Source organism: Equus quagga, chromosome 18 (assembly GCF_021613505.1).
Source record: "Equus quagga isolate Etosha38 chromosome 18, UCLA_HA_Equagga_1.0, whole genome shotgun sequence".
Taxonomy (NCBI): Eukaryota; Metazoa; Chordata; class Mammalia; order Perissodactyla; family Equidae; genus Equus; species Equus quagga.
Window position 1 is genome coordinate 2,120,146 of NC_060284.1, and position 20,113 is coordinate 2,140,258.

At 42.9% G+C, this 20,113-nt stretch overlaps 1 protein-coding gene across 8 annotated transcripts in view; it reads right to left on the bottom strand.

Annotated features, from left to right (window-relative positions):
* DOCK7 (dedicator of cytokinesis 7) overlaps window positions 1-539 on the bottom strand; it is a 204,520-nt gene extending 203,981 nt beyond the window's left edge. For 6 of the 8 annotated variants that reach the window (XM_046645659.1, XM_046645657.1, XM_046645656.1 and 3 more), the window contains exon 1: window positions 40-539. In XM_046645659.1, coding sequence (XP_046501615.1) covers window positions 40-77 — 38 coding nt within the window. In that variant the 5' untranslated portion in view covers window positions 78-539. The remainder of the gene's footprint in view (window positions 1-39) is intronic. The other 2 variants (XM_046645661.1, XM_046645660.1) reach the window with 1 other exon arrangement.
* Between the last annotated feature and the right edge of the window lie 19,574 nt (window positions 540-20,113).

A 20,113-nucleotide genomic window follows, 5' to 3' on the forward strand; every position in this document is an offset into this window, starting at 1 on the left:
CTGTCCGGCGGCCCGTGGGCCCCGCCGCGCCGCGTCTACCTGCTGATCTTCTGGGCGAAGGCGCGGCGCTCGGCCATGGCTGCTGAGGCGGCGGCGGCGGCGCGTGCTCCGTCCCGCCCGCCGCTCCCTCCCCCGCGGCCGCGGGTCCCGGCCGGCCCGCGCCGCCGTAATGCTCCTGAGAGGCGCGCAGCCAGAAGCCGCGCCCCGCCCGCGCGGCCGCGGGAGCCGGGCCTCGGAACGCGCAGAGAGGCCGCGACCCGCGAGGCCGGAAGCGAGGCGCCGCGTGGGCCCGGCCTTCCCGAGGGGAGGGAGGAGGCGGCCGCCTGTGCGCTCAGAGCGGGGGCGCCCTCGGCTCCGGCCGGGCCTCTCGGAAGACGAGAGCTTCGGCGTCCACGCTCTTCCCGAGCCTCGCTTCCCCTTTGGGATCCCCTTTTCCGTTTTCCTCGCGAAGCGGGCTGGGCGCTTGTTCCCCGCCACAGGCGGAGGCCTGGACCCCGGCGCCCGTCCCGCCCCGAGTCCCGGCAGAAAGCCCGCGTCGAACGCCGGGGCCCTGTCCGCGGGGGCGCGGGGCGCGCGCCGGGCTCGGCCCGGGGGGCGGGCTGTGCGGGGACGCGCGCGGCGTCTGCCCAGTGCGGGCCGCGCGGTGTCCCAGGGACGCGACGGTGGCCGGACGGCCTGCTCTCAGGACGCCCGAGTCCGCCGGGAAGAGGAGCCGGCGACTCGGAGAACTGTCCCCGAAGCCCTCCGGGGCCCAGCGTGCTCCGCCCCTGCCGCACCAGGTGACCTTGGGCGAGCCCCTAGGCCTGGACCCTGAGACGGGGGAAACCATTGTCCCCGCGTGAAGGCGTCTTGTGAGGACGCGTGGGGTTAATTCACGTGAGGTCCTCAGAGCGGGGCCTGCACGTGGAGAGCGCCGTGTGCATCAGCGCTGTTGTCACTGTCACTGTTGTTGTCGCAGTCATCCCGCTCCGGAGCGCGTCCTGAGTGTCGATGGTCCCTGAAGCGGTTGTCTGTTCTCATGCCACCAGCCAGATGTTCGTGCCTGCGTCCCGGCTCCCAAACATCTGTGCGCTACTGTCTTAGGGAGCTGGCCGCGTTCTGCTTTGAATGGTTCTTTGTATGCTCGACGCCCCCGCTGCCAAAGTGTCTGAGAAGATGCTGCATGCGCTGTGCAGCTTGCCGGGCACGTGCAGAGCGGGGAGAGGACGCGCGGCCAAGCTGCGGGCGGGGTGGACAGTGGGGACTACTCCAAGCAAGATTGGTGGCCCCACCCCTAGGATGAGCCTGCACTCACAGTCAAGTCCAGTGTGGGCACATCGCCGTGTCCCACGGGAGTCCAATCTCAGGGAGATGGATGGAGCTCCACAAAGAGAGTGAGAGTAGAATTGCTTTGGCTGACCCCCTGCACGCACATGTGCACGCACGTGCACACACACACACACACACACACACACTCGAGGTTCAATCCGCCATAATTCTAAGGAGCTGATTCCCCCACCCCCAGTTTCAAGAATGAGCATGAGGCCGAGGCCTGGCCAAGCGGAACAGTGCCTTCCCCTGCCTCCTAAGACAGGCTCAGGGATAGGCACATGAATCAAGCCAAGACAGATGGGCCCAATCAGAATTGCATTTGCTGAACCAGGGGCCACCACCTAAAGAAGGCCTGCCTGAGCATGAAGCCAGACAGCAGAGAGGAGAGCGAAAAAAGGGAAAAAGACCAACGAACTCCTTATAACATTACTCGAGCCTTGGACTTTGCAGATATGTGAATTAATAATGTGCTGGGGCTTTCTTTTGGTTTTCGGGGTTTTGCTTGTGCTAATTTGAGTTGGGTTTTCTGTCATTAGCAACTGAAAAGCGTCTTACCTGATACTGGCCTTCATCTGGTCAACCATTACTACTGGGCCCTGGAGACACAATGGTAAAGGAGACAATCGTGTTCTCAAAGAGCTTAGCGTCTGGTTGAAGAGACAAGCAAGTAAACAGTATGTTTAGCCCTAAGACAGGAAAAATTCGGGAAGCTGTATATCAGTTCTAGATAACATCAGTTCTCAGCATCAGGGGAAGACTGGGTTATTGCCAGGAAGTTCATTTAATATGAGGTGGTGAAAACTGGGTGGAGTTTGACTCCGTGTGTAGCCCTCTTAAAACTTTGTGGAAAGGCTGCTTCGAACTCTGGGAGCAGAGTGGATTCAGAATCCAAGCTCCCCATGATGGGAAGATAGTGACAAAGAAACTACTTACCAAGGCCAGGACCAATGTGGCAGAGTAGCCTCAAAACAGTGAGTTGAGGGTAAGAAAGCCTCGGGATGGTGTTTTCGTTAGATATACACAGCGTTCTAAAGTCCTTCAAGCAGAAGACTTAAGGTTATGGCAGGAAAAAAAGAAAAAGGGGAGAAGTCGTATTGGTTTCACATTCTAACTTTTATCGTGCTCAAGTTTCCCCCTTTCATAGAGCACTAAGGAGGACCGTGGTTGTGGCAAAGCAAGGTTCTAAGGCCGTAGTACAACAGGCAGATTTTTTGTGTCATGAGTGATCAAGTTCTGGCTTGCAAGCAGAATGTGTTCTCTTGGGGATTTGGGGACCAGAGAAAGTGGTTTCTTTTTTCAGGCTTGGGCTTTTATGAAGCACCACTGGGTTCAAGCAATAAGAGCAACATGGGGTTCCCTCCACTGGAGGGCTCTAGGAAGGCCAAACGAGTGTGGCCCAGAGGAAGGGAGGCCTGGTGCAAGCCACTTGGGTTTACCTGAACCCCAAACTGAAGCCTAGGAGTTGAGCACAAAGTCCAAGCTAGGGATGCTTTTGTCTGCCTTGTCCTCTCTCACTCACCCTCTCTTAATACCTAGCAAATGAGCTTTTTGTAAGAGACAATTCAGGGATCCTAAACCTGGCCACACTTCACAACTAAGAGCACCCATGCTTACCCTGTTACAATGCTTACTACAGCATTCCGTCATCGCCTCTTATTCTGTGGACCCCATCAGACTTGATCTCTGGCTCACCATTGTATTTCCAGCATCTGATACACTGCCTGATCCATTATAATCACTCAGTAAATGTTTGTGAGTGAATAAATGCCATCGAATCAAGTATTTTGAGATCCTACCTTAATTTATGTTTCCCCAAAAGCAGAGCTTGAGACAAGGACTTAGAAGCAGGTAGTTTATAGGGAAGTAGTCCTAGGAATCTGGAATGAGGGAGGAGAAGGGGGGGTCAGAGGAGAGAAAGCCAGTACAGGGTGCGTTACTGAGGTGTTACCACTGCGGGCAGCGAAGCCCAGTACTACCCGTGACCCTCTGAAGAACTGTTTATGATGCACCTCCCAATCATCACTCTCAGGCTGAGTATTTAGCTAATGACTTCTAAACCTCTTGGTTGAAGGTTGGCCCTGGGGACATTAACTGCCCCACACTCCATGCTGCAAAAAGCTGAGAGATATCGTAGCTGCTTCAGGTGGGAAGCCGTCCGTGTGCAGAACTGTCCATGCTGGAGCCAAAGCTAAAATCAGATATGAGCTGTGGGGAAGACGTATGAAGCACAGTGGTGTCTATTACAGACCCCCTGAAAGTGATACAGAGACTACAATAGCGGTCCTACCAGAATGGAATATATTTTCCCGTCATGCTCCTGCTGCTTTACAGAGCTGGAATAAACCAAAGGGCCAGGTCAAAAACCCCAATAGAAATAGCCTGTGATGCAGACAGTCCGCACTTAAAAAAGAAGCCCAGATATGCCTTTCCTGAATGAGCTGTATTTCAAGGTAGTCATATTCCATGAGAGAAAGTTCTTCTTTTAGAAGAATTCGAGCTAACAAATGCCGAAGTAATGCAGACTCTGGTGAAATAATGAATCTAGACCTGCACCATCCATTACAATAACTACTTGCCACATGTGACCATTTAAATTTAAATTAATTAAATAGAGTTACAATTCATTTTTCAGTTGTATTAGGCATATTTCAAGTGTTCAATAGCCACATGTGGTTAGGGGCTACCATATTGGACAGTGTACAGATAGAACATTTCCATCATCATAAGAAGTTCTATTGGACAGCACTGATGCAAAGATTATAGCTGATAAACCATTAAATAAAGAGCCTGTTGGGGAATTTTAAATGGTTGGGTCAGGCCAATAAGAATAAAACCCTCGAGTAGTCTTACCATCACATACACACACACACACACACACTCGAGTCAACCAGTCACTATATTCCTCCTGATGGGATGAAAGAGGAGATGTTTAGGATATATATAGCACCACCTGTGAAATATTCCTGCCGTAAATTTGAGCCCAAATCTGATCAAGCCTCTAGATCTAATTTTCAGTTTCTAGAAAATATAAGGGATAGGGGAACATGTTAAGCAGCACCCCAGGGCTGCAATTAGCAAAACTGAGAACATGATAAATTCTACAGGACGTAATGACCTGGCTCCTTCAACAAATAAAAGGCAAGGAATTAAAAAAAGATTAAAAATAGAATAAAAGCACAGGCAAAAAAATGTAAGCTGGACATCATCAAAATTAAAAACTTCTGTGCTTCAGAAAACACCATCAAGAAAGTGAAAAAACAAACGAAAGAATGGGAAAAAAATTTCACAAATCATGTATCTGATAAGAAACTTATATCTACAATATATAAATAACTCTTATAAGTCAATAATAAAAAGAGAGATAAACCAGTTTAAAAATGGGCAAACAATTTGAATAGACATTTCTCCAAAGAAGATACACAAATGGACAATATACATGTGAAAAGATGCTCAACGTCATTAGCCATCAGAGCAATTCAAGTCAAAACCACAGTGAAATACCAGTTCACACCCACTGGTATAGCTAGAATCAAAAGGACAGATATTAGTAAGTATCAATGAGGTTGTGGAGAAATTGAAACCCTCATATGCTGCTGGCAAGAGTGTAAAATGGTGCAGCTGCTTTGGAAAACAGTCTGGCAAGTCCTCAAAATGTCACATATAGAGTTACGATGTGACCCCGGAAATCCATTCCTAGGTGTAGACCTGAGAGAAATGAAGATTTATGTCCACACAAAAACTTGCGCATGAGTGTTTGTAGCTGCCTTATTCATAGTAGCCAAAATGTGGAAACGGCCCAAATGTGCATTAACTAATGAATAGATAAAATGTGGTATATTCATACAATGGAATATTATTTAGCAGTAAAAAGAAATAAAGTGCTAATACATGCTACAACATGGATGGACCTTGAAAACACTATGCTAAATGAAAAGAGCCAGATACAAAAGGCCACAGGTTGTATGATTCCATTTATTTGAAATGTCCAGAACAGGCAAATCCATAGAGACAGAATGTAGACTGGTGGTTGCCAAGGGCTGAGAGAAAGGGAGATGGGAAATGACTGTTAACGGGTATCAGGCTTCTCTTTGGGATGATGAAAATGTTCTAAAATTAATTGTGATGGTTGCATAACTCTGTGAATACACTAAAAGCTATAAATTGTACACTTTAAATGGGTGATTTGTATGGAATGTGAATTAAATCTTGAACTGTTTTTATTCACAACACCCCAACACCAAATGTGTGGAGTTTTTTCCCACACCAATCAATTCTCCCACTCTTCAGACACCATCTGAGTGTTCTATAGTTCATTTCAATTCTGACCCTTAACGACGTGGAGTTTGCATAGACCCTGCAAATTAAGGGCTCAATCCACAAGACTGCCCCCACCTCAGATGTCAGTTGCAAGTCACAGGTTACCACCTCTACTTCTGACCAACTGGCTATAAATTCAGTGGGTTCCCACAATCCCCTCCCCAGGTTCAATAATTGCTAGAATGGCTCTCAAAACTCAGGAAGACACTTTCCTCACTGTCATCAGTTTCTTATAAGGGATACAAATGAACAGGCAGATGAAGAGGTACTTAGGGCAAGGCCCAGAAGAGTCCTAGCACAGGAGCTTCTGTCCTCACGGAGTCGGGGTGCACCAGTCTCCTGGCAGGTGAATGTTTCTGCCGACTCAGAAGCTCTCCAAACCCCATCAGCTAGGGGTTTTTACGGAGGTTCCATTATGTAGGTACAATTGATTAAATTGTTGGCCAATCGTGACTGAATTCAATCTGCAGCCCCTCCCCTCCACAGAGGTTTGTGAGTGAGGCTGAAATTTCCAACCATCTAATGGCATGTTTGGTTCCTCTGGTGAACAGCCCCCATCCTGAAGCCTCTAGGGGCCCACCAAGAGTCACCTCATTAGCACAAACACAGACATGATTGAAAGGAGCTTGTTATGAATCACAAAAGAGGCTCCTATCACCTCTGTCACTCAGGAAGTTCCAAGGATTTTAGAAGCCCTGTGTCGGGAATCAGGGACAAAGACAAAATATATATTTCTTATTATATCACATATCTCAGTAAAGCTATCATTTTAAAAATGGAATAAAATAGACTTGAGGCATACTGTATTAGTCAGGGTTCTCCAGAGAAACAGAACCAATAGGATAGAGAGAGAGAGATTTCTTATAAAGAATTGGGTCATGCAATTATGGAGGCTGACAAGTCCCCAGATCTGCAGCTGGCAAGCTGGAGACCCAGGAGACCTGATGGTATAGTTCCAGTCCCGAAGGCCAGCGGGCTATCCGGAAGGAGCCAATGTTTCATTTTGAGTTGTCCGAAGGTAGGAAAAACCTGATGTCCCAGCTTGAAAGCCGTTAGACAGGAGGAACTCTCTTTTATTTAGGGGAAGGTCAGCCTTTTTGTTCAACTCAGGCCTTCAACTGATCTGCTTTATTCAGTCTACCAATTTAAATATTAAACTCATCCAGAAACACCCTTGCAGACACCCAGAATAGTATTTGATCAAACATCTGGGCAACCTGTGGCCCACTCAAATTGACACACAAAATTAACCATCACACATACCAACCCTGAGACAATGGGGTTTTGGGGTCCAAAGAAAACAAACCAACCGTAAAATAAAAGGCATTTGTGAGAGTCAGCAAATTCTGACCACTGACTGAGTATGAAATGCTGTTAAGAATTATTATTTTTTGGATATCTTCCATGTGCTCCTCCAGGTCCACTCTCCACCCTGCTCTCTGCTCCAGAAGGCTGGCCTATATGGACTACATCAGCAGGCGCCCATGCCCTTTAGCTATTGGATGGACTTGGACAGTGGGAAATGCTGGCAAGAGAACGGAGGGAGGAGGGGAGGGAGGAGAATAATCTCAGGGTATTTTGCCTGGCCTCCCTCCCTGTAAGCTCTTGCTTGCTGTGTGTCTTGACGAAAGACTCTCCAAGCAGCCAACTCAGTAGACTTTCTCCTTCCAGGTTCTGGTAAGCACGCCCTCCCCTTATCCCTGTGGGCCTGGAGGTGGTACCAACTTAGCCACTTACCCTCGGTTACTGTGCTCTACCTTGCGGTTCCCTTACACCCACAATCTTTGAATAAACCCTCCTAAAGTTATCTTATTTCAGTGTGTCATCAGTTTCCTGTCGAAACCTTGATGTAGGTGTGATAAGGGTTTTGTGGTTGTACAAAAAAAAAAAAGAGTCCTTTATTCCTCGAAGATACCTATTGAAGTATTTATGAATGAAATGATACAAGGTCTGGTATTTGCTGTAGAAATAATCCAAAATGATTAATGTTTAGTGGTATAGAATTTCAGTATTAAAAGATGAAAAAGTTCCAGACATCTATTGCACAGCAATGCGAATATACTTAATGCTATTGAACTTTACACTTACAAATGGTTTAGATGGTAAATTTAATGTTATGTGCTTTTTACCACACACACAAAAATAATAATAATCCAACATGAATTTATGTTGATAATTGTTGAAACTGGGTGATGGGAACATGGGAGTTCCTTACATCATTCTTTCTAAGTTAAAAAAAGGAAAAAATTCCCAAATTAGTATGATATCAGAAGGGAGTACACAACCTGCTGATCAGAGAAGAAAGAAAGAGAGTTGAAAGCTCAGAAAGGGGCCAGCTGGGTGGTGCGGCAGTTGAGTTCACACGTTCCCCTTGGGGGGCCCAGGGTTCTCCAGTTTGGATCCCGGGTGCACAGCTACACACGGTTCATCAAGCCATGCTGTGGCAGGCATCCCACATATAAAGTAGAGGAAGACGGGCACAGATGTTGGCTCAGGGCCTAGCTTCCTCAGCAGAAAGAGGAGAATTGGTGGCAGATGTTAATTCAGGGCTAATCTTCCTCAAAATAAATAAATAAATAAATAAATAAACAATCTTAAAAAAAAAAAAGAAAAAGAAAAAAAGTTCAGAGAATGACTCTATCATGTAGCCAGACCAGAAAGTCTAAACAGCCAGGGGTTGTAGAGGAGATGTGGGATCCAGGGCACAGCTTGGAGCCAAGGTCAGTAGCGCCCTGCTGTGCCTTTCTTATTTCATTTCACTAGGATGTGAAACCTGCCGGGGATCATCGGTTCTGGATCTGGGCCCCGCTGAGCCCCGTGTTCTTTAGGAACACGAGGGAAGATCTGGAACAAGTAGGTCTGACACAGAGAAAGGAAGAAGCACCAAAGTTCAAAAGAGCTGGAGTCGTGGAAAGACTCTGTCGGGTAAGAGACCCTACACGTCTGTAGGTTGTGGGGAAGGATTAAGAGGAGAGAGAAAATCGAAGATATGAGAGACACTTTTAATAACCTTGAGAGGAAGAGGTACTTTTCATGCACTCCCTCGGGAGGGAAGAAAAGGATGGAAAACCATACAGCATTTTAGAGGTGGAAATAAGGGAAACCGACGGAGCTACATTCAGATGGCATTCTGTTTTCTCACTGAATATAACCACGTAACACTGGAGTGTTCGTTTTCTGTCACTACGTAACCACAGGTGACCACCATCATACGCTGGTCGTAAATGTAACCTCTCAAGGGAGCGACCATCTCACCATATCCACAGGTCCTGCCCACACGCTTGGGTGGGCTAATACAGAACGGGGACACCAGAGGCAGGAGTTTGGGAGGCCGTCTTAGAATTCTGCCTACCATGACTAGGAAAAGATGGGAATCTCAGACCTATGGGGTCATTGCTAGAACTGATTCATCCCATGAACCAAGAGAGAAGGCCTTGGCTGGGGAGCCAGGGACCATATTGAACACTTACAGGAGACATGGCAAGTGAAATAGGGAAGGCGCTAAAAGTCACAATCCCTCAGGACACAGTTGGAGCAGGGGCTGGACATCAGAAAGACTGGCGTTTTAGTTCTGGCTCTCCCACAATCTTTCTGTGACTTTGAGCAAACCACAACCTTTCTGGGCCTCTTTTTCCTCAGCTATAAAATAAAGGTGGTAAAACTAGATGATTGTAAAGGTAAAAAAAATTCTCTGTTATCAGTATCATATGACACTGGGACAATTACAACATGAAAAAGAGTTGAAGAATATTCTTTTCCCAAATATTTTAAAGAATTGCATAAATTGCTCTGTTTGGGGACTGCTAGGTGGAGCCTCGCTTAAAGGTAGGGAAAAGTAGGTTATTATCACTTAAGAGTGCTGCTAAACCCTGTAATTGTGTGACTCTAAAATGGAACGCCATCTGGCTCCTTCACTTTGGTGTTTGCTGTTCTGATCTGTCTGCAGTTTGCTTTAAAGCTCACTGCCTTCTTTACTGGTTCAGCTGTACAGCATCATCACAACTCTTTTACAACGGGCGGGCAGTTCCAGCGAGACGATTCAGAACCAGATTCTGACTCTGCCTCTGTCTCTGCTGCTGGCTCTAATAAATCACCTAACATCACTGAATTTCACATTCTCTACTTCTCAAACAGAGATTATAATGGATATTTCTGAAAGATTTTGTGGAAATAATTGATTCTACAAAAGTAAAAGCTATAAGTAGAAAGAACTTAAATATTGCTATAAAAGTTCACTTTTATTTGGCATGTTTTTTCAAACTACATTTTTTAGGACAAGAATTTCTTAGCCAGCCCCTTAAGGTTAATGGCTCTATAAGTTTGTATACTTTTACTTTTCCCTGTATAATGTATTTGTAAATCATAGACCTGAGAGCTTCTCTGTCTAAATTGAAGTGGAGTGAAAGGATTTCAACTAAAACCATCCAGGAAGTGGCAGAACCAGGTACAAAACTCAGGTCTCTATATTCTATCCAAATGCTGTTTTCATGACTACATGGTATGCATTAATTCACTGAGTTATTCACACACTGAATAAATATCTTTCTTTTGAAAAAGAAGAAGATTAGCCCTGAGCTAACTACTGCCAATCCTCCTCTTTTTGCTGAGGAACACTGGCCCTGAGCTAACATCCATGCCCATCTTCCTCTGCTTTATACATGGGATGCCCACCACAGCATGGCTTTTGCCAAGCGGTGCCATGTCTGCACCCGGGATCCAAACCGGTGAACCCCAGGCCACCGAGAAGTGGAATGTGTGAACTTAACTGCTGCACCACTGGGCTGGCCCCTGAATAAATATCTTTTGAGTGCTGCTGTGTGCCAAGGTTTGTACTAAGTCATGGTGATACAGTATTAATGAGAAGATAATCCTTGTTCTCCAGGAAGTTGATAGGGGAGGGGGGGGGGAAGTAGACAAGTAACCAGGCAATTCTTTGGTAAAAGCATGCTCAGAGTACTTTGGGAATACGTAAGAGGGGACTATAATCAATTATCGAGTGGGCAAGAAGAAATTCCAAGAGGAGGTAACCTGAATCCTAAATGACAAGTAGAAACTAGCCAGACAGAGCAACTTGGGAGGGTAGAGAGTGGGCACTCCAGGCAGAGTAAACAGCACGTATGGATGCACTGAGGTAGGCGAGCTTGGCTTCTTCTGTGAAGCTGCAAATGATTCTATGTGATTTGAGAATGGCAAACAAGATAGGGAGTGATAAGAAGTGAGACTGGAGAGAGAAAGCAGAGTCCAGTTTATGAAGGGTTCAGTATGCCAAGCTAAGGAATCTAAAGCACACACTGTAAGAAACGCAGGGGAGGTGGAGGATGGCAGGGAACACTCTGATCAAACTTGAATTCTACACTTATCACTCCAACTCTAATGAAGAAAACAGATTCAAGAGAAGTTAAAAGTAGAGACAGGAAGAGAAAGCAAAAAGTTGTTGCGTTAACCCAAGGGTATTACACTATAGATCTGGTTACCGTAGCAGAAGCCCCAATAACAGGGGTATGCACAAGATAAAAGTTTTTCCCTCACTTCATCTGGGGACAAGCAATCCAGGGCTGGTAGGGCAGTTCCAGGGCACGAAATTCTCAGGTATCGGCCTCATGTTCCAAGATGGTTCACCACTACCAGATTTGTGTTACCACCTGAGATATAGAAAAATGGAGAAGGGAGAGTGACATTAGCATCATGGCAGAGTGAGCTTTCCCAGGAATCTCTCCCCTCCACCATGCAATGGAAAAGACATCCATACTCCAACAGAGGATGTCCAAACAGAACATAAAAGACGTTGGAGAGACCCAAGTGCCACACGACAGAGGGCGGAGAGAGTGGAGCTCCCCTCAGAGGAGGTGGACCGAGGTAAGAGAAAACTTCACTCCCTCCCCAAAACACTGGGATCTGGGGCCGTGGGTGGCCTCCAAGAGGGAAGGAACAGGGGAGGGGATGTTCGTTTGCAGGAACATCAAAGATCCCCAAGGGCCCTTGCTGCCTAGAGGAAAGCCCCTATGGAGGTGAAAGCTGGTGTGGGGGTGTCCTCATCAAGCCAATACCCTAGGAGAGCAGATAGTGAGAGCAGAGGGAGAAAACCCCTAGAGCACCAGAAGAAAGTGCCCCCCCCACACACACACCCAGCACCAGCTCCAGTGCCTGGCATCTTGGCAGAATGCAGAGGACTCAGAATACATGGCTCTTGGCCCCCACTCAGTGGCAATAGGCAGTAACTGTGACCGAATAATACCACGATGCACAAAAACAGAGCCATACCCTCTAGCAGTATCAAAAGTTATATTACACCTCCAGACCAGAGAGAAAATGACAAGTACCCAGAAGTCCTGAAGACGCAGAAATATATCATCTAAATGACAGAGAATTCAAAATAACTGTCATCAAAAAACTCAACATGTTAAAAGAGAAGGCAGAGAAACAATTCAACAAGTTCAGGAGCTATTTCACAAAAGAGATTGAAACTATAAAGAAGAATCCATCAGAAATATTGAAGATGAAAGACACAATGGAAGAGATAAAACAAAATATGGATTCCCTGAACACTCAAGCAGACATCATGGAGGAACGAATCAGCATAATCGAGGATAGACATGTTGAAATGCTCCAGATACAGGAGGAGAGAGAACTAAGACTAAAAAGAAATGAAGAAAGTCTCTGAGAAATATCTGACTCAATTAGGAAATGCAACATGAGAATTATAGGTATTCAAGAGGGAGAAGAGAAGGAGAATGGAGCAGAAAGCTTGTTCAAAGAAATAATAGCAAAGAACTTCTCAAACCTAGGGAAGGAGATGGAAATCCATGTGGAAGAGGCTATCAAATCTCCTAAATGTGTCGATGTAAAAAGACCTACTGCAAGGCATATAGTAGTGAAACCGGCAAAAGTGAATGACAAAGAAAAAATACTAAGGGCAGCAAGGCAGAAGAAAATAACCTACAAAGGAACCCCTATCAGGTTTTCAGTGGATTTCTTTGCAGAAATCTTACAGGCTAGGAGAGACTGGAATGACATATTTAAATCTTTGAAGGACAAAACCTTTCAGCCAAGAATACTCTATTCAGCAAAAATATCCTTCAGATATGATGGAGAAATAAAAACTTTCCCAGATAAACAGAATCTAAGGGAGTTCATAGCCATGAGACAACCCCCCCCCCCCGACAAACACACACAAAAGAAATCCTCAAGAAGGATAAGGAGATACATAGGTAGACAAAATCAGAAAATTGTAGCTATACATCAGAACAGGTTAGCAAATACTCAAGAACAGCATTAAACATAAAGGGAAGGAAAACATCAAAAGCAAGGATAATCTTGTCATTTTAATCACAAACTCATAACACAAGATGGAATAAGATGTGAGAAAAACAACTTAGGAGGAGGAGAGGAAAGGGACTGAATTGGTTTAGTCTGAGGAAATAAGAGGCCGTCAGAAATTGGACTATCTTATCTACAAGATTTTGAATACAAACCTCATGGTAACCACTAAAAAAAAAAGCAGAACAGAGAACCAAATAATAAATAAAGAAAAACAAAGAAACACAACTTAAAAAACTACATAACTCAATTGGTAGACCAAAATACACAGGATGATAAACAAAGGAAATGCAGGAGAACTGGAAAATGAATGATAAACGGCAGCATTAAGCCCTCAAAAATTGATAATAACCGTAAGCATAAATGGATTGAATTCTCCAATAAAAAGACACAGTGGTGATATGGATTAAATAACAAGACCCAACAATATGCTGCCTCTAGGAAACACATCACAGCTCCAATGACAAATACAGGCTTAGAGTGAAGGGATAGAAGACGACACTCCAAGCTAATGGCAAACAAAAGAAAGCAGATGTTGCAATACTTACATCAGACAAAGTAGACTTCAAGATAAAACAGGCAATGAGAGACAAAGAGGGGCAGTATATAATCATTAAAGGGACACTCCACCAAGAAGACATAACACTTACAAATATCTATGCACTCAACACAGGAACACCAAAGTACATAAAGCAACTATTAACAAACCTAAAAGGAGATATTAACAAGAGCACAATAATAGTAGACCTCAACACTCCACTCACATCAATAGATAGATCATCCAGACAGAAAATCAACAAGGAAACAGTGGAATTAAATGAAAAGCTAGACCAGTTGATACCAGAGAAATACAACAGATTATAAGAGAATACTAGGAAAAGCGATATGCCAACAAAATGGACAATCTAGAGGAAATGGATAAATTCTTAGACTCTTACATCCTCCCAAAACTGACTCAAGAAGAAATAGATAATCTGAATAGATCAATCACAAGTAAAGATATTGTAATATACAATACAGTAATCAAAAGCATCCCCCAAAATAAAAGCCCAGAACCAGACAGCTTCCCTGGAGAATTCTACCAAACTTTCAGAGAGGATTTAATATGTATCCTTCTCAAGCTATTTCAAAAGATTAGGGAAGATGGAATGCTTCCTAACACATTCTATAAGGCCAACATCACTCTGATACCAAATCCTGACAAGGACAACACAATAAAGGAAAACTACAGGACAATATCACTGATGAACATAGATGCAAAAATCCTCAACAAAATATTGGCAACCTGAATACAGCAATACATCAAAATGATCATACATCATGATCAAGTGGGATTCATACCAGGGACACCGGGACAGTTCAACATCCACAAATCAATCAATGTGATACACCATGTTAACAAAATGAGGAATAGAAAAATGAAGAAGGGGACACATTTCTCTTTAGGTTTACGACCTGGAAGATCTACATCACTTCAGCTCATATCCCATTAGCCAGAATTCAGACTTGTGACCATTGTCTATCTACAAGGATACCTAGGAAATGTAGTTTTTACTCTGTAAGGCCACATGCCCAGTTAAAAAACAGAGGTTTATTACCATAAATCAAGAGGAGAATGAATTTTCTGGAGGACAAAAGCAGGTTCTATCTCACTAAGTAAGAAGAGAAAAGGATCTGATACCCAGAGCCAACTACACATTCAACACAATCCACATCAAAATCCCAATGGCATTCTTCAAAGAAAGAGAACAAACAATCTTAAAACTGGAATGGAACCACAAAAGACTCCAAATAGCCAAAGCAATCCTGAGGAAAAAGAACAGAGCTGGGGTTCACGCTTCCTGATTACAAACCATACTACAAAGCTACAGTAATAAAAATAGTATGGTACTGGCACCATAGACCAATAGAACAGAATAGAGAGCCCAGAAATAAATCCCTGCTTATATGGTCCACTAATATTCAACAAGGGAGCCAAGAGCACCCAATGGAGAAAAGATAGTCTCTTCAACAAAGTGTTGGGAAAACTGGATAAAGACATGCAGAATAATGAAATTGGACCCCTATCTTACACCACTCACAAAAAGTAACTCAAAATGGATTGAAGACTTAAACATAAGACCTGATACTATAGAACTCCTAGAAGAAAATAAAGGAAAGAAATCCCTCAACATTGATCTTAGCAATGATTTTTTGGATATGACACAAACACAAAAGCAAAAGCAAACAGCAAAAAGCAAAAGCAAAAGCAAAAGAACAAACATCAAAATCAAAAGTCAACAAATGGGACTATATCAAACTTAAAAGCTTTTGCACAGCAAAAGGAACAATTAACAAAATGAAAAGGCACCTAGAGAATGGGAGAAAATTTTTGCAAATCATATAGTGGATAAGGGGTTAATATCCAAAATATATAATGAACTTATACAATTCAATAACAGAAAAACAAACAATCCAATTAAAAAATGAGCGCAAGAACTAAAGAAACATTTTTCCAAAGAAGTCATCCAAATGGCCAACAGGTACATGACAAGATGCTCAACATCACTAATCCTCAGAGAAATGCAAATGAAAACCACAATGAGATATTACCTTACACCTGTTAGAATGGCCATCAAGAAGATGAGATAAAAAGTGCTGGTGAGGATATGGAGAAAAGAGTGGGAATGTAAATTGGTGCAGCCACTATGGAAAACAGTACGGAAGCTCCTGAAAAAGTTAAAAATAGAAATGCCACATGACCCAGCGATTTCACTTCTGGGTATTTATCTGAAGAAAACAAAAATACTAACTTGAAAAGATATGTGCACCCCCATGTTCATTGCAGCATTATTTGCAATAGTCAAGATATGGAAACAATCTACATGTCCATCAATATATGAATCGATAAATAAAATATGGTACATATATACAGTGAAATGTTATTCAAACGTGAAAAAGGAGGACATCCTGCCATTTGCAACAACATGGATGGAACTTGAGCACATTATGCTAAGTGAGATAAGTCAGACAGAGAAAGACAAGTACCCTATGATATCACTTATATGTGGAATTTTAAAAAACCAAACTTGTAAAAACAGAGAATAAAATGGTGGTTACCAGGGGATGGGGGTGAGGGGACAGGACAATTGTTGTTTAAGGGTACAAACTTACAATGATTAGTAAATAAGCCCTAGAGATTTAATGCACAGTACAGCGAATATAGACAACAATATTGTATCATAATTGTCAAACTTGCTAAGAGACTACAACTTAATTATTCCACCTGCTAAAAAGAAAGGATAGTTATATAATGTGATAGAGGTGCTAATTATCACTACAGTGGCAATCCTATTACAATACATAAATGTATCAAATTAACATATCATAACACTATACACAATGTTAGGTGTCAAGTATATTTCAAAAAAAGAAGAGAAAAAGGCCTGAACTAAGGTAATGGCAGTGAAACTGAAGAGAAGTGGACAGTTTGAGAGGTAATTAGGAGGCAGAGTTGACTTAGCTGTAGATTGGCTATGGAAGGTGAGGGATAGGGTGGTGCCAGAGGTGATAGGTTTCTGACTTGGGCACCTGAGTGGATGATGGTGAAGAACATTTACTGAATATGAGCACATAAGAAGAGCTTCAGGGAGGAAGTAAAGACTTGGAAGTGGAGTTGGAAGTGGAGTTTGAAGAGGATGGAGGACATTTAGGCACAAACGTCCAGTTGGCCAATTTTGGAATCATCAGCATCTACATGGAAATTTGAGGTGTGGAAGCAGATGTTACCTGAGGTATGAAAGCAGGGAAAATATGTCACCTGAGAGAAAGAAGAAGAGGCTGAGAGCAGAAACCAAATTTTTAAAAGAGAAAAGTGGAGAAGGGACACAAAGGAGGAGGATAGGAAGAAAGGGCAATGTAAGTAGGAGGAGAATGAGGAGATGTGCTGTCACGGAAACCAAAGAAAGAGAGCTTTTCAAGAAGGAACAACAAACAACAATAAACGTGCTTCAGGGGTGTTATGGAAGAAATTCCCAAGAAAAATTATGAGCAAGCTGGAGATTTCCAGGAAGATGGTTTAGCCATTACTTACTAGAGTCAGATAATCTAAATGAGAGCAATAAAGGTGTGTGTTTTATCGATGGTTGGAGGATAAAATCAAATAATTCAGGGACTTGGTACATAGCAAGTACTCAATAAATATTAGCTATGTTTACTGTTATTTTATAATTATTAGTAGTAGTATTTTGAAATCCATTTAATAACGACCTGTTCTCTACCTCGTAGCCCCTATCCCTTCATCCTCTCCCTCCCCTTCATTTCTCATCTGTCCTTACCACAATGAATAGTGCCTAGTGTGTTAAGAGCGCTGTGGAAAATCTAAACTTGATTGGCAGCCCTTCTGGTATAGTCAAGTCAGCGGATCTGGCTATCACAAAATTCACAGATAATAAAATCAACCACTACATATTAAGATTGGCTGAGCAGATTCTGATGATCTTAAAAGCTTTTCTTTGTTGTACCCTGGTTCTTTCTATAGTTAGACATAGCCTTGCTGTGTGTCTCCTTACATATCTGAAGAGATATCACGTTTACGAGAGGACTTTATAGCATAGTAGTTAACAACTTGGGGTCGTCAGAGACATTCTTATGCTATCAGCTTGGCAATTAAAAAAAACTCACTAAAGTTCAGCTTTTTTATCTGTAAAATTGGAATTATAATAACACAAGAAATAGTAACATCATAGAGTTTTATGCCCATTCCAGTGCTTTCTTCTTTTGGAGTTCACTGTTCCATTTGCTATGTTTCCAATCTCTAAAAAAAAATACTTTCCCAAATTCTCTTGACGTTGAGCAAATACAAAGAATAATGATTCTCCCTCCCCAAACACAGACATAGTTCTACCATTCCATAAATGAAGTTATCTTTTATCGTGCAGATGATGCCACCAATCCTCCATGTCCTTTCTCTATCTGGAAGACAATGGATAAGAGTCGGGGTAGGGGGTTGGTGAAATCTTACCTTCTTTGTGGATCAGTACCTGAGTTTTTCCCATATTAGTAATAATGAGTATATACTGGTGCAATCTTTCCCTTAAAACCTTTATATTAAAGCAAACTCATTCAAACGCCCACTGCATGCCACTGTATCTCTAGTAAATAAGGCTGAGTAGGAGAGAAAATCACCATAGGCAGGGATGTGTAAAATTGAAAACTGAGGATAAATAGGAGTTAGCCAGATGCGGCTGGATGCTGAAGCCAACAGAGAGGAAAGCAGAGGGGAGCAACAGCAAGAGATATCTTCCTGGGGCGCAGTTTTAACCTGCATTGTCCAATACGGTAGGTGCTTTTGGCTACTGAGCACTTGAAATATGGCTGGTCTAAACTGAGATGAGCTACAAATGTAAAGTCACACTGGATTTCAAAGATTTAGTATGAATAAGAGAATATAAAATTTCTCATTAATAATTTTTGTACTGATCTCATGTTGGAATGATATTTCAGCTGTATTGGGCTAAATAAAATATGTTAGGGAGGCGGTCCCCATGGCCAAGTGGTTAAGTTCATGCACTCCACTTCAATGGCCCAGAGTTTTGCCAGTTCAGATCCTGGGCATGGACATGGCACTGCTCATCAAGCCATGCTGAGGTGGTGTCCCACATAGCACAGCCAGAAGGACCTACAACTAGAATATACAACTACGTACTGGGGGGCTTTGGGGAGAAGAAGAAGAGAAAAAAAAAGACTGGCAACAGATGTTAGCTCAGGTGCTAATCTTTAAAAATATATATCCATATTAGTAAAATTAATTTCACCAGTTTCTTTTTCCTTTTTTATGTGGCTAATAGAATATTTAAAATTACATATGTGGGTCACATTTGTGGCTTCCATTGTATTTATACTGAACAGCATTGGTTTGAGCACTTGGATCCAACAATGCTTAAAGTTACGTAACTCTGGATTAATATAAACCAGTAAATTCACATTTTTGCTTAAGCCATTTTGAGTTGAGTTTTTGATACTTGCCACTAAAAGAGTTCTAATGAATATATTCACTAAAAGAATTAGCGCAGCAAATATGTTGTTCCTTGGAGAGGGGTACTGGAGAAGATGCTAGAGACCAAGCAGTCTGAAAACTTGATTCCCTGGGAGCCGATAAAAGAGCATTTTATTGAGGCAACGTTGCTTAAGAGTAGGGAAAAAAATCACTTGATTTTGGTATGCCAGTGTCAGAAATCAAACAGTTCGGTTATATACCTGGTTGTCTGGATGGACCAGATAGATGTTTTCAGTCATGTCTTTGATGCATTTGATGTATTCTCATGGCTTCCATTGTGGGGAGTGCTCCAGTCCAGAACTCCATCTCTGCTCGGGCTGGCTCCTTACATGAACCCTCCATCATGGAATGCTGAAGCATTGAGTTCTTAAAATCTACAAACTTCTCATTACTGCTTTGCAAAAACTCGCTGTTTCCTCTTGTCAGCACAAAAGAATTCTTTTAGTTTTCATTCTTTAATTCTGGTTTCATTTGTGTTGTTGCTGATGGGTAGATTTTGTTTAAAAATGATATAAACTATCAAAACACCAACAGACAAAAGAAAGAGTCTTACCTGCTTTCCACCTAAAAAGTCTGTTTGCAGAGAAAATATTCTGAATATAAACTTCCAGGACAGCAAAGAAAATATGAAAAGAGTATCCTCATAAAAAATGGCATAATCTAAATTAGATCAATTTATGTTATTTTCCAGCAGAGTTATAGGTCACAAATTGACATAGGAGTTTTCATGTTTTTGAGCTAAACATGAAAATCTCTAGACTCAATGAACCTTGGAAAGCATGCATCAGAAAAATAATAGAAACGTATCTGTATTTTTTTAATAAATCTGTTATCCAGCCGCAAAACACCCCACACTCCTGCCAATGATGAGTTGAAATCAGCAGAGATGGGCAAAGATGATAAAACTGCATTCAGGAAGATGCCTATGAGGGGGAGAAAAAGCAGGTATCTTATGCTGACTCACAGACAATTCCATACATGGAACATTAACTTTAAAAATGAGGGGACACAAATAGTCTACAGAAGTAAGCTGCCTGATCTGTCCTTTCCCTGCACTCCTCTCGTCATACCTGACTAAAAGGAAGACCCATTACTGCAAAGTTTTGCTCTATGATAATCAAAGCAGATTAA